This window comes from Pinus tabuliformis, chromosome 8 (genome assembly GCF_031772625.1).
Source record: "Pinus tabuliformis cultivar Carrire ecotype Pingquan chromosome 8, CPIR1, whole genome shotgun sequence".
Classification (NCBI taxonomy): domain Eukaryota; kingdom Viridiplantae; phylum Streptophyta; class Pinopsida; order Pinales; family Pinaceae; genus Pinus; species Pinus tabuliformis.
In genome coordinates this window covers 1,033,663,626-1,033,678,896 of record NC_142294.1, presented here as the reverse complement: position 1 = coordinate 1,033,678,896, position 15,271 = coordinate 1,033,663,626, and the positions used below count along the sequence as shown (strand labels likewise).

General features: G+C 39.4%; 1 protein-coding gene across 1 annotated transcript in view; it reads left to right on the top strand.

Moving 5' to 3' along the window:
* Positions 1–2,809: 2,809 nt before the first annotated feature.
* LOC149238893 (protein transport protein SEC23 E-like) overlaps positions 2,810–15,271 on the top strand; it is a 345,793-nt gene continuing 333,331 nt past the window's right edge. The window contains 2 exon segments of the mRNA XM_089373218.1: positions 2,810–3,856; positions 4,089–4,262. Of these exon segments, the coding sequence (XP_089229344.1) occupies positions 3,080–3,856; positions 4,089–4,262 (951 nt within the window). The 5' untranslated portion in view covers positions 2,810–3,079.

Below are 15,271 nucleotides of genomic sequence, written 5' to 3'. Positions count from 1 at the left end.
TTTGAGACATAAATGAAGATGACAAGAAGAATGTTAAAAAATAAATATTAAACAAGTGAAGCAATTCATGATATATAATTTTAATTTAAATATACAAAATAAAAACTATAATCCATTTATTTATATTGTTAACCCGTAATAAATTTTACGTAAAATTATTATATTACAACTAAACATATTTAAAATTATAATTATTATTATTATTATTATTATTATTTAAAGAGCCCCAAAAGTTAGCTCAATTGGTCAAATCCCTTTTGTTAAGTACCTCACCGATCAGGAGGTCACAAGGTCAATTCTCCTCGATGCCCTTGAGGTTAGGCCCTGTTAGTCTGGCCGGCGGGCTTTAAAATATTCCCTTCGGGGTTGATTTGCCCAAATTTTTCATAAAAAAGCCCCAAGGGTTAGCTCAATTGGTCGAGTCCCCGTTGTTAAGTACCTCGCTGATCAGGAGGTCACACGGTCAATTCTCCTCGATGCCCTTAGGGTTAGGCCCTGCTAGACTTGCCGACGGGATTTAAAAGATCCTCTTCCGTGCTAGTCTAGCTAGCGAGCTTTAAGAGATCCTCTTCCGGATTGATCTGCCTAGATTTTTTTATGAGTAATTTTTTTGTTTTGTTTTTTGTTTTTTGTTCTTTTAAATCATTAAAAATGTTAATTTCATTTTCCTTAGCAACATGATTGAAATTATTGTCCTCGGGTTAAGCGGACAATGGAGTACAAGGTATTGAGGGAGCAAGTTTTCTGAATGTGGAAGAAATATCATGTAAAGAGTTCCATTAATCGACAATTGGGGGGTTGTTGAGGTTATCCGTTGCATTACTCACTTCTAGTGCCTCTTTTACTTCCATTGTTGGCCAGTCTATACAGAATTAGCAAGTGGGCAGAAGTAAAAGAAAAAGGGGCAAGAGGACAAGCGAGTTTTAGGCCGAAACATTCTACAGTGCATCACAACATCACGTTGAGACACATTGTTGAAAAGGTTTGGGATGACAAAGAAGAAGTATTTTGCTGCTTTGTTGACTTCAAAAAAGCATTTGACACGGTCCCTAGGGATAAGTTGTGGCGTAAAATGGAAGAACTTGAAATCCTTATGCATTATAGAGTCGTTGTCCATAGACTTTATGAAGAAGTGAAAGTCAAAATTAGAACCTCAGCAGTTATTTCAGAAAGCTTTAGAAGTGACATTGGAGTCAAGCAAGGTTTCCCTCTATCCCCCACTCTTTTTGGTCTATATATTGATAAATTGGAAGAGTGGCTAAATATGCAAGGTGGAGATGGTGTTCGGTTGGGGGAGTTTGTGATAAAGCTTCTTTTATATGCTAATGATATTGTATTGATTTCTAAATCGGCCCATGGATTGCAAATGCACTTATATGCCCTTGAGCATTTTTGTAGAGCAGTGGGGATGCAAGTCAATACTAGCAAGACCAAAATAATTATTTTTTCTAATAAAAGGAAGCAGAGCCAACATACTTTCTTCTTTGAAGACAACATTCTTGAAGAAGTAAATGAGTACAAGTACCTTGGGATTGATTTCAACAACAAACTCAATTGGGAGGATTGCAGAAAGAAGAGAATTTTAGGAGGGTGGAAAGCATTATATGCTCTTCAAAACAGATGTAGAAAGGCAGAGTTATGGGATTGGAAAACGATTAAAGTGCTTTTTGGACTCCTAGTTTGTCCAGTGATGCTATATGGGTGTGAATTGTGGGCTAGTAGCGTTCCCGTTCAAAATGGAAACAAATTGAGAAAATCCAAAAACACTTGATCATGAGCAAGTTCAAAATAAAAAGTTCGGTACCTTATGAGATAATGTTGAGTGAAACATGAGCAACTTCCATTGAAGCAATTGCTATGGTGTGGCTCATAAGATACCCAAAAAGAATTGAACAAATGAGAGTAGGTAGATGGCCTAATGTTATCTTCAATAAAGGCATGAGTGAAATAAAGAAAACATGGATGAAACAAAACTACACATGGATGCAAAAATGGAATATCTACCTCAACGCGTGTCCCACAAATATCAAGGAGCTAAAAGATTTTGTTATGGAGAAGTTTCGTAAAAAGGTATAGGGAAAAGAGTTGGGTAGAAGAATAAATATTACATTGAAGAATTCAACCCTACGTGTGATTTACAACAAAAAGAGTTCATTGGAGCTAGCATTTCATGGAGGGAAAAGGTTCTTATTGCTCAATTAAGGACCAACTCACATCAACTTCGGTGTGAAACAGGACGGTGGAAAAGGCCTAAAGAAGCTTGGGAAGAACCGGTGTGTACATTTTGCATGTTTGGGGTTGTGGAATCGAGAAAACATTTCATTTTGGAATGTGATGCATCCAAAGAAATACGAGAAAGTTATGAGAACATGTTAGCATCGGTTTGTTGGCATTGTCTTTTTAGCGAGAGGATTGTTGGAAAGTTGGATTTGGGGTTGTGGAATCGAGAAAACATTTCATTTTGGAATGTGATGCATTCAAAGACATACGAGAAAGTTATGAGAACATGTTAGCATCGGTTTGTTGGCATTGTCTTTTTAGCGAGAGGATTGTTGGAAAGTTGGATTAGCTAATCATCAATTTGAATCGGAAAAACATTGAATTGCAAAGAACAAAAAAAACAAAAACTAATGATCTCATAAACTATTTTTAGTCTTCGTTTACCTTAAAATATCATTTCATTTCATTACGTAACCTACTATACCCATTTTGCATGATTTTCACCGAGAGTATGGCACTTTGATCAACTTCTTCATGATGAAATTTAATTGGGAATGCCAGAGAGGCAATAAAATATCATTTTGATGACTTACCTGTCACGCTACATTACATGGAGGAGGGACGCAAGAACGCAAGACCGACTTAATATGCAATGCAGTGCATGGATGCCACAATATTGTTCATGACCAAGTCCGTCCTTCCTGCTATGCTATGCTGCGAAGAAGCTCCTCCTGCCGTACTTGTCCCTGCTAAAAACAACTAAACACGGAAGGGGATCGCAAGATAAAGAGTGACAATGAAGAACATGCTGAGTAAGGGGTAGAGCTGTCATATAATTTATGATCGAAGGTGGGTGGAAATGGCGGAATTTGCAGAGTTAGAGGCACAGGATGGGGTGAGAATGAGCTGGAACATATGGCCAGGGACTAAAACGGAAGCAAATAAATGCATAGTACCCACAGCTGTTGTCTACACACCTTTGAAGCAATTGGAAGTGGCGGTGTTACCCTACAGCCCTTTGAGATGCAGAACCTGCCGATCGACCTTAAACCCCTTCGCAAGAGCAGATTTGGTGGCGAAGATATGGGTTTGCCCCTTGTGCTTCCAACGTAATCACTTCCCCCTGCACTATGCGGCATCACTGGCAGAGGACAATCTCCCGGCGGAGCTGTTCCCCCAATGCACCACTGTAGAATATGGGCCCTCTTCTTCAGCCCCTTCAGGCCCTTCAGCACCCCCTTCAGCTCCCCTTCAGCCCCCACCAGTGTTTCTCTTCATGGTGGACACTTGCATTCTGGAGGAGGAATTTGGGTACTTGAAGACGGCTCTTACGCAGGCCATAGCTCTCCTCTCCAATGGAATGTCCATGGTGGGCTTGATCACCTTCGGCACGCACGTACATGTCCACGAGCTGGGCTTCACTCACATTCCAAAGTCTTATGTCTGGAAAGGTTCCAAAGAAGTTACCAGCAAGGACCAAATTCTGGATCACCTCAACTTCTTTATACACAATAAAAGCACGATGAACGCAACTCTCTCTGCAGGAGTAATTGCCGGGGAGAAAGATGGACTCTCTGCCAAAAGCATTGGCCGCTTCTTGTTGCCTGCTTCGAATTGCGAATTCACCTTTAATTTGGTAAGTACTTGAAGTCGCAGGTTCAAATAAGGAAGGGTAAGGTATCTACACATATGTAGTGTAAGTAGTCATATTGCTGCACGGAGGGTCTTTCTCTCACAAATCAGGGATCTCATACATCGTTGTTCAGTTAGGCAGCGAACTTAAAGTTAAATTATTATTAGTATTATTTATATATCATTAGTTGCAAAATGATCGCCTGGTCACAAGAACTATCTACTTTTACTGGCAGATTTTGGAAGAGTTGCAAAAGGACCCGTGGCCGGTGCAGGCGGATCAAAGAGCAGCCCGTTGTACTGGCACTGCTTTGAGCGTGGCGGCTGGATTATTAGGCGCTTGTGTGCCAGGAAGCGCTGCTCGAATCATGGCTTTCATTGGTGGCCCTTGCACTGAAGGATCCGGTACAGTAAGTTATTAATCTTTACTTGATCACAGTCTATGCTATATGTGAATTCAGTCTATGCTATATGTGAAGGATTAACTGAACCTGATAAATATTTTGCAATACGTAATGTAGTAGAAAGTAACGGTGAGAACAAAAGAGAGAAGTAATGTAGTAGAAACTTGAAAGTGATTGTGAGAGCGAAGGAGAGAAGTTAGGGATGGAGATCAGTTGGGGTCACTTGAAAGATCCATGGAGAGGTTACGGGAGATAATTATGAAGATAGATAGTTGAATGAGGCTTTTAACCATATCTAATTTTAACATATTTGTTATGGTCACCTAATGCTTATATAAAAGACCTATTATACATTGAAAATGCACACGGGTATTCATTGATCGCTTAGAATTTCCCTTCGTGGTGTTTCCCTATTGTAAGCTCTCGATGTTTTTGTTTATCTGTTTGAATGTATTTATCACTGTGCGTATCAATTCTTGACAATATGTATGTAACAATTTTAAAGAAGTGTCAAATTAAACCCTACCCAGGTTTCTGAGTAACCCCGGTCCCCACTACAAAAATTTCCTGCAATTATTTGGCATGGAGTTATCGAGATCAGGATTCGGTTCAATAGGGCAGCTACGGCTGAGGTCGCATGCAATTCTAAGAGCTCTAGCATAACAACTAAAGATCAAAGTGCAAAAGAAACCACATTATCCCCAGCTGCTTCTACAGCGAATGAGCAAGCATAGCCGTAGGCACATTTGATTTTATATCTAAAATAATGCCAGAACATAAATTAAGCAAGAGGTAATCCCATTCAAACACAATTTTTGTTCTAGAAACACAATTCTTATGAAATGAAATGAAATGATATTTTAAGGTCCACGAGACTAAAAATAGTCTATGAGAGCATTAATTCCATGTTTTTCGCTTTTTGCAATTCAGTCATTTTCCGATTCAAATTGATGATGAGCTGACCCAACCTTCCAACAATCCCCTCGCTAAAAAGACAATGCCAAGAAACTAATACTAACATGTTCTCATAACTTTCTCTGATGTCTTTGAATGCATCACATTCCAAAATGAAATGTTTTTCCGATTCCACAGCCTCAGACGTGCAAAATGTACACACCCGTTCTTCCCAAGCTTCTTTAGGCCTTTTCCACCGTCCTGTTTCACACCGAAGTTGATGTGAGTTGGTTCTTAATTGAGCAATAAGAACCTTTGCCCTCCACGAAATGCTAGCTCCAATGAACTCTTTTTATTGTAAATCACACGTAGGGTTGAATTCCTCATTGTAATATTTCTTCTTTCTACCCAACTCTTTTCCCCATACCTTTTACGGATCTTCTCTATAACAAAATCCTTTAGCTCCTTGCTATTTGTGGGACAAGCATTGAGGTAGATATTCCATTTTTGCATCCATGTGTAGTTTTGTTTCATCCATGTTTTCTTTCTTTCACTGATACCTACTCTCATTTTTTCAATTCTTTTTAGGTATCTTATGAGCCGCACCATAGCAATTGCTTCAATGGAAGTTGATCCTGTTTCACTCAACATTATCTCACAAGGTATTGAACTTTTTATTTTGAACTTGCTCATGATCAAGCGCTTTTGGATTTTCTCAATTTATTTCCATTTTGAGACGAGAGTGCTGCTAGCCCACAATTCACACCCATAAAACATCACTGGACATACGAGGAGTCCAAAAAGCACTTTAATCGTTTTCCAATCCCATAACATCAAGTAGTCCCACTCAAAAACAATTAATGTGTCTTGGAAATACAAATCTTATGTCATTTCACTGAGCTTCAGCTAATTTCAGGTGGAGTATTCCAAATTTACTGTGTGCTCTTGTTGTGATACTCGAGGAAATAAGAATTAACTCCAGCTCAGAAGATGCTTCCGCTCTTGTTGTGATAGTCAAGGAAATAAGAACTAATTCCAACTCAGAAGATGCTTCCAATAATACATGCCCAAGCATGATGTAGTGTTACTTAACCCTGAGATTTGAAACATAAACAAGGTATACAGAGAATATCATTGCAGAAAATCATATTCAAGAGACAAATAAGATTAAATATGCGAAATATACCCTTGTAGTCAATATTGGAATTGGGCTTGAGGAATTTATATTTTCAATAAAATGAATGGTTGAGATTGCAAGCCAAATGAATATTCTTCGTCTAATACACGATCCAATGGACAATATGAAAAGTATGCCAATCGTTTTTCAGTTTCTGAAGGATGTTCTTCTCTTTAATTTATTAAAAAATCATTTGTGAAATGTGGCTATCCTTGTAATTTATTAAAAAAATATTTATGAAATGTGGCGTTGGCATTTGGTGTCTGTCAGGTTCATTTAGTGTGGCTATTGAAATGTGGGTTGGATCACTGCTTTTAATAATATTAGTTTTTTATTATTTTAGGTTTATAACAATATTATTATCAGTAGTTAATAATAAACATTAAGTTTAATATTAATATTATTAAACATTGTTTTTAATATTAATATGAAATTATTAATATTATTAATGAAATTAACATCTTTAACATAAATAATAATAATATTAATACTAATATTAATGTTAATAAATGTATTAAATGTGGTTGTGCTAGTATTTTATTAATCAAAAGAAAAAAAGTAATGTTCATCTGCTTTTTAATGTGGGGTGACCTTTCCTTGCGTGAAGCTCCAAATACAACATTACAAGACAAAAATTTCATAACCTTCTATTCTCTTTAAAGAGATTCTCGACAATAAAGCCCTAACTACTTGTGGTCTCATTATTAATGGGTACCAAATACCTAGTGGGCCTTATAAAGTGGATCCTTTTACATTAAATAACTTCAACTACTATCTAATGGGCCTTATTCAAAGAGGATGGTTGCATCAATTGACTAACTGCTAGGTAGCTTGAAGTAGGGAGGTTAGGGACCAGGGTAGACCCTAACATGCCTTCCCCCTTCAAAAGCAGTGTTTTTCTCAAGGTTGGAGATGAGGAAATTGCTATAGAATTATTGTTAGTTCCTATGTGGCATCTCTAGGTTGCATATCTTTCCATTGGATCAGTACTTTTTAATATCTTTCCAGGGTAGACCCTAACATGCCTTCCCCCTTCAAAAGCAGTGTTTTTCTCAAGGTTGGAGATGAGGAAATTGCTATAGAATTATTGTTAGTTCCTATGTGGCATCTCTAGGTTGCATATCTTTCCATTGGATCAGTACTTTGTAATGTCCCCAATGGATTAATTGCCCAAAGGGACAAAGTAGCCTATCCATCCTCGTAGGCTATAGTCTTTAATAAAGGGGAAAACCTGAATTACTCAATGTTTGGGGCAACATGGGGTAAGTTTTGAGGCAACTGGGGCAAAAAGCCCAAAGTTGGGGGTTGCCATGAACCCCTTTGAATTAATTGAGGAGAAACCCCCTCAAGGAAATCTATAATACATGAGAGTAAAATCATTTTGATCATCATGGAATGGGATTGATTTGTCTCTGTTTTTCTTTGAGCCTGAGGCTCCGAGGGTTTTAAGACCCCTTTCTCCTCTTGGTCTAGTTTTGGTGGAGTTGATCCCACCCTACCTAGACACCACTCTTTTCCTTTTTCTGGCACAGGTCATTGGAGCAATCCTAGTCTGATTTTAGGCATAGTGAGACGTCCTTTGTTCTGCTAAAGGGTGCGGCTTGTTGGAGTCATTTTTTGTTTCTTGTTCTGGTATAACAATAACATTTGGAGCATATTTGGTTGTAAAAAATAAACGAGTCTCACTTTGGGAATTTTTGGTGGTTTGGTTGCCAGAATCTGGCAGTGGCCACTCCAAGTATTCTAAGGCTCAGGTTGACGGCGTATGGTATCTGCGTAGAAAAAGTGTTTGTTATGAGCAATGTTGCACTAATCGTTATTGGGATTAATTCGGCGCGGGCAGTGTTGCGGGGGAGCGCCCCCCCCCCCCCCCTCTCGAACCCGCTCCCGAAGCGCGCTCCGGGCCGGAGCGGTTCGGGAGCGCGCTCCCTTAAAAAAATTTACGCTCCCTGCTCTGATAGGGAGCGTTTCAGGGAGCGATCGCTCCCGAGCTCCCAGAGCGCTTTTTAATGCCCGGGAGCGATCGAGGAGCCCGGAGCGCTTTTTAATGCCCGGGAGCGATCGGGGAGCGATCGCTCCCTGATCGCTCCCGGGCATTAAAAAACGCTCCGGGAGCGATTTTTAACCGGCCGGGAGCGGTTCGGCGGAAAAAAATTCCGCCGGACCCGAAAAATCAAAAAAATTTAACTAATTTTTTTTTGTTTATAAGCCCAATGGGCCAAAAAAAACTCATTTCAACTTCATTGAGCTTGAGATTGAGAGCTGAGCAAGAGCAAAGGAGCAAGGAGCAAGAGCTGAGGAGCAAGGAGCCAGAGCTGAGGAGCGAGGAGCAAGTGCCAAGGAGCGAGGAGGAAGCTTGCAGAGGTAAGTAACTTAATCATTTAGTTAGTTTAGCTGGTTAGGTAGTTAATTTGGTTAGTTTCATTTACCTGTTTGAGTTTAAAGATCATTAATTTAAATTAAATTAATAAATTAAATGAATTAATCCCAATAAACTAAATTAATTTGCAGATTCAAGACTCAAACCCTACAAACATCAAACACGATGGACCTGAGCATTTTTATTGGCATTTTCCTCTTCCTGGTCCCCTTTCTGGTTATTATGGTGGTGGAGAGTAGGAAACGGAGGGGGCCTGAAACTGAAGAGGTGGATGAAGAAGCCGGAGGAAGTCAAATGGGTGAAAACCCCAGTGAGGAGGATGTGGAGGAGGGTGAACATGAGGGTCAAAAAACTAAACAAGACCAAACTCCATTGTGGAAATATGTTCACAGGGCTGAAACAGGGAGAGGGGGTGGAACCACTAAATTTCATTGCCCCCATTGCAACACTGACTACACAGGCTCATACACCCGTGCTAGAAGACACCTCTGCGGGAAAAGGCCATGGGATGGAGAGAAACAAATAGGAATCAAAACTTGTGACAAGGTGTCAACAGCAGATAGAGCCAAATACATAAAGGAAGAGGAGGACGCCCAATACAGAGCAAAAAGATCAAGGGGTTTCTTTGAACCAAGCTCACAAAGAACTCCTTCAGCATCCCTCCCAAGGCAGTGGATATGGACATGGAGGCACAGGGTCATCATCTTTACGCCGTAGAACCATATCAGATTTCCTTGATGAGGGGTGTAGGAATGATGTGGATTCAAAAGTTTACAGGTTCCTCTATGCATGTGGGATACCATTCAATGTTCTACGCTCACCTTATTGGCACGAAATGGTTTCTGCCATAAATGATGCCCCTAAAGGATACAAGAGCCCTCGGTATGACAAGGCAAGAACTGTTGGCCTTGATCATGAAAAAGCAAAAATATCACATTCTTTGAATAAAATGACAAGTTCTTGGACTGACAATGGGGTGTCCATTGTATCTGATGGATGGACAAATGTAAAAGGCAAGCCATTGATAAGTGTTCTTGCTGTGTCTGTTAGTGGTCCCATCTTTCTAGCTGCACATGATTACTCAGACAAGTTCAAGACCGCTATCAACATTGCAGAAGCATTGCTTGAAACAATTGAGCGTATTGGCCCATACAATGTCATCCAAGTCATCACTGATAATGCTCCTAATTGTAAGGCAGCGGGAGCAATTATTGAGGATAAATACCCGAACATATTTTGGTCTGGATGTTTGGTTCACACATTGAACCTTCTGTTGCATGATATTGTCAAAAACAAAAATGAACAATACCAATGGATTGGTGATTTGTACAAGAAAGGAAAAAAAATGATAAAATTTATTACAAATCATAGCAATACCCATGGCCTTTTCCGCAGTCACTCGAGATTGGAGTTGCTGAAGATTGCGAGGACTAGATTTGGTAGCTATTACCTCACCTTCAGGCGCCTTTTGAAGGTAAGAGAGGCATTAGCTAGCATGGTATCAAGTCCACATTGGCAGGTGTTAAAGGAAAGGGCTACAAATGTAGCTGACATTGCAGGTTTTGAAACGGTGGAGGAGGCCGCTCTTGATGGGTAGTTTTGGACAACTGTGAGACAGGTATTGGATTTCACCAAGCCAATTTATAACATGATTCGGTTTGCAGATACAGATAAACCAGTGATTGGCGAGGTGTATGAGCAAATGGATACCATGTTGGGGGAAATAAAAGACATTGTTCATAACAAAGATCCCGACTTGTACAAACTGATTCACGATTGTGTGTGTGAACGGTGGAATAGGCTTAACCTTCCACTACATTGCTTGGCGTATATCCTTACGCCAAAATACTACTCAGATTCTTGGTTGGGCAAACCTGCAGCAGGGGGTGGTGTTAGGACCAAACCCCATTTAGATCGAGAGGTAACTAGAGGATATCTGGAAGCAGTAGAAAAGTTGGTGCTTGACAGGGAGGAATGTGCAGCTGTGCGCCTTGAAATAGGCAGATACTTCACTGGCAGTGGTTTGTATGGTAACTTCCATGCAATGGATGACAAAGATAAATTTGATTCTCTCACATGGTGGGAAACATATGGCAGCCACGGACTTTTGCGAAAATTGGCAATAAAAGTTCTTTCACAGGTTGTAAATTCTTCTTCTGCAGAGAGGTGTTGGAGAACCTACAGTTATATACATAATGTGAAAAGAAACAGGCTCAACGAAAACCGAGCAGAAAGCTTGGTTTATGTGCACTACAACTTGAGGTTGTTGAGCCATTACTGTGATCGGGCTAATGAAGATCCCACATATAAAATTTGGGACAATCACCCTGAGGACGACAATTTGGAGGATGGCATTGTACATATGGAAGAACTAGAAGAGGAGCTTGTACGGGATGAAGCTGAAGCAGCTGCAGCAGCCATGGCACCTCCACCTCCACCATCCAGTAGCAGTTCTCGGGGCCCGAGTCTTGTTCCATTGCTGTCGCCACCTCCATCGGCACCCTCGCGTGGAGGCTCTAGTTCTGATCGTCGGTCTGGGCGGGAGACTCCTAGAAGACCACCACGACCTACTTATACTCCTGGAGACTCTCGTGGCAAGGGCCACTTGTAGATTTACAGTTTACTTGTCTTTTTTAGTTTCTATTAGACTTGTCACTTTAGTTTTCATAACTGTTCAGTGTTGAGTTTTGAGTCCTTGACTCTTGACTCTTGACTCTTTCATATCATTATGACATTATGATATTTTTTGTAAACATTATATCACTGTGACAATGAAAATTTGAAGTTTGAAGTTGGGCCTTGGCAATTATAACTCATTGGTAATGATTGTGAATTATGAATATGATGCTTTGTGAAAGACTAGTCACCAAAGTTGTTTCATTTCATCTCATTATTCATGTTTCATTTTATAAATTTTTAACATTTCATATCATGTTAACAGTTAGAAGTTAGGAGTCAGGACTTAGAAATATCTTCGATATTACTTCTTGTAATGGTTAAACTTGGCTTACAAGTACAACTTGTTACTTTGGTGATCAATGATGATAAATGTTATTGAATTTTCAATTCTGAAAGCTTGAAGTTGAAACTTTAATATTGAATTTGATGAATCATGATTTATAAGACTCAATATGTTGCAGTTGTAATATGTATTTTAATTTTACTAAGGTTGATGACGATTATAATTTCTAGATGATTGATGTGATATGGTTCAATGATCAATTTATGTTTTTTTATGTTTTTTATGTCTATTTCATCATTCTACATGTTTTTGTTGACATATATGTATCAAAAATTAAAAAATATAAAAAATATATATATTTTTAAAAAATCGCTCCGGGATTCGCTCCCAAACCGGGAGCTTCTGAAAATGGTCGCTCCCGCTCCCGCTTCCGCTCCCGCTCCCCGCTTCCGCTCCCGCTCCCAAGTAACATTGGGCGCGGGGAAAAAATCGTAATAATTGGGAAAAAATCGGTAATAATCGGGGAAAAATAGTTTGGTACAAAAATATTCATTTTTTTTCAATTTTTTTAATATCTAAACCATCTACAAGATAAAATAAATACATTGACACATAAATATGATAAAAGAACTAATATATAAGATGTTTAATATTATTTCTAGTGCTAAAATTACACATAACAGTGAATCATGTCCTGAATAGTAAGTCGTGACTCCTGAGTCCCCACTCAGCCTCAAAATATCAACAAAAAATATAATAATGTATCTCATATCATGAGTCATAATGTCATATACAATGAAATGAACCAAATAACTAAAGTCTAATACTACTGATTTCCTTTGCCCCTCTAGATGTAGATGTCGATGGAGTTGGTAGTAGACTCTTCTGTGCTCTAGAAGCTGAAGAACTAGGAGCTACAGGAGGTAGACCACGTCCTCTACTTGTGACAGGGGTAGCTTGGGTCACCTCCTCCTCCTCATAAAACATATACACATATTTTTTTTCCCCGATTTTTTCATAAAAGTCCAAAAAAACCTTGATTTTTTCCCCCGATTTTATCTTCTTTTTGAAAAAATCGCGATAAACCGATTTTATCGCGATTTTTTGGCGATTAGTGCAACAATGGTTATGAGCACCCACACCTAGGTCAAAAGCGAAATTAGAGTACCAAAACCCTAACCCGTTCTATAGTATCTTCTCGCCAGTCTTGTTATAGAACTTAGATATGTGGGTATAAGTTTATGGGCAAATTTTGTTGTAGCAAAGCCTCATGTGCCAAAGGTTCCCTACGACCCTAGTCAACACTCGCAACAATAAAGAAAACGTCCATCTAATTTGAAATAGCGAGGCGGTCAAGTTTGAACAACGAATAATATACAACGCGTTTTGTGGAAATCGTGGCCGCGAAGGTCCATTCGGTTTTGGATGGGAACGAAAGCATCCAACTCAAGCATTGGAACCCGTATATTCAAACCTATTTCGTGATAGCACTGGGTCGAGCTTAGCCTGGACAAAGGCATCGGTTGTGGCAAGATCAAGACATCACCCTCCGTGTCTAGGGTTTTCCGCGACAGGGTAGAAGAACTATTTACAACTGAAGGTATATCTTGCGGTGCCCTAACCATACAATAAAAGAAACGCCCACTATTGGAAATTGTAACTAGTTCTGGTCTTCATAATTGTCATTTGACTCATGACATGAGGCAAATTTTATTTGTCTATCAAAAGGAGAAAGAATATGATGCAAAGAATAAAAGAAAATTATTTTGGAGCATGGGCTTCATGCTGAAGTTATTTGTTATCAGGTCTCCTAGGGTTTACATGAGTCAAAGAGTCATTGTTATTGTAAAAAACCCATTTGGGCACTTTTATCATGAAAGGAAAAAAATATTTTGTATTTGGAAGTGTTTATAAGGCTCCCAAGACTAAGTCGGCCAACCAAGAAGAAGTTAGTGAGGGCTATTCGAGCCCTAGGAAAGGCTATAAAAGGATGGAAATTCGACCTATTGGGACACACATAAAGCATAAGCATCTTGGATTTGGTTTGCAATTAGGAAGTAGTGCGAAAGTCCCAGGCAAGCAAGGAAAAGGCTAGTGAAGGAAGGGAGAAGTCCTAGAGAAAATCGAAGGTTTGAATTTTGTATCTTTCATCTCACACGTGCGAGAAACCTAGAGTTTTTGTGTGTATCGTAGGTCCGAAAATTGCAAGGACAGTTGTAGACTTCTCTTGGGGAGCCGAAAGGCTAGAAGAGCCTTGCTTTGGAAGGATGTTATTTCGCTACTCTTGGTAGACTTTGTCTTGCATTGCAGAAGGAAGATTGGTTGGTTGGCTTGGTTCTTAGTGGCAACCATGGTCTAGGGTTTGGTCTTGGAAGTCTCCTTTGAAGTTGATTCTATAAGAAGAGAAGTTCTTTCTGGGTTTTCCCCTTGGAGGGGTTTTGCCCTGGCTTGGAGCCTATATCTTGTGTTCATTTTTGTATGGTTGTGATCTTCATTGTTTTGGCATTTATTTGATGATAAGAACATAAGCATAATAAAGAAAAGGAAGAACATAATATCACAAATAATTGTCATGGATGGAAAAAAATGAATTAAATGCTGTCGTAATCGATTTTCCAACATGGTATCAAAGCTAAGGCCAAGAGTCTTGGCAGTTGGAAGATCACTAGAAGGGTTTTTTTCCTTGCTCGGAAAAGCCAAAAAGAATGGAATGTATATATTAGTGTTGGAAATAATACTGAGAGGGGGGGGGGGGGTGAATCAGTATTATTAAGACAAATATTTCCTTTTCAACTTCAGATAATATACACTACTTCTGTTAATAAAAACCGCGTATATACGCAACTTCAGATAGGGAAAACCGCGTATATAAAGCAGACTTATAATTTGATTTATCTTTCAGATGTCAGTTATTAATATGTGAATCAGAAGCAAATAAACAGTACTAGAACCAGTGAAACAGAGCAGAAGACAATCACACACATGAACACAAGATATAAGGAGAAAACCCAACGTGGGTGAAAACCCCCTGCTGCAATTCGTCTCTATCTTCTTTTCAATTAGAAACTTCTCTTTACAATGTTTTGCACTGGTGCAGTCTTTACCAGTACGCAAGCTACAACCTGCAGAGAGCTACAACTCTCTCTCGTTCTCTAGCTTTCCTGGAAGGGAGCTCCAACCCCCTTAGTTCTTGTACTAGCTTGAGATACTAGTACGCAGGCTCCTACCTGCAGAAGGCTGCAACCTTCTCTCTGCTTTCAGGGACCTCGTTTCATTAATTTTCAGACTGGATCCACAAGTAATATCAATCAAACATCAAGTATTTCTGCATCAACCAAACCTCTTTCACCAATCAAAAACTGAATCAGATAAACACTTCTCTGTCAGCTGTACCTAGAACACAAGAACTGTAATCAAACACCAATTCTGAACCCAAAATACTGCAACAATAAAACAGAAGCAGCTAGAACATAGATCAAGATATGTATGCTACTTCACTATTCATCAATCTGCGTGTATACGCTTCTGTACCACAACCAACCTGCGTATACGCCTCTTTCATTCACAGAAAAAGCGTGTATACGCACCTGCACTTCACTGAA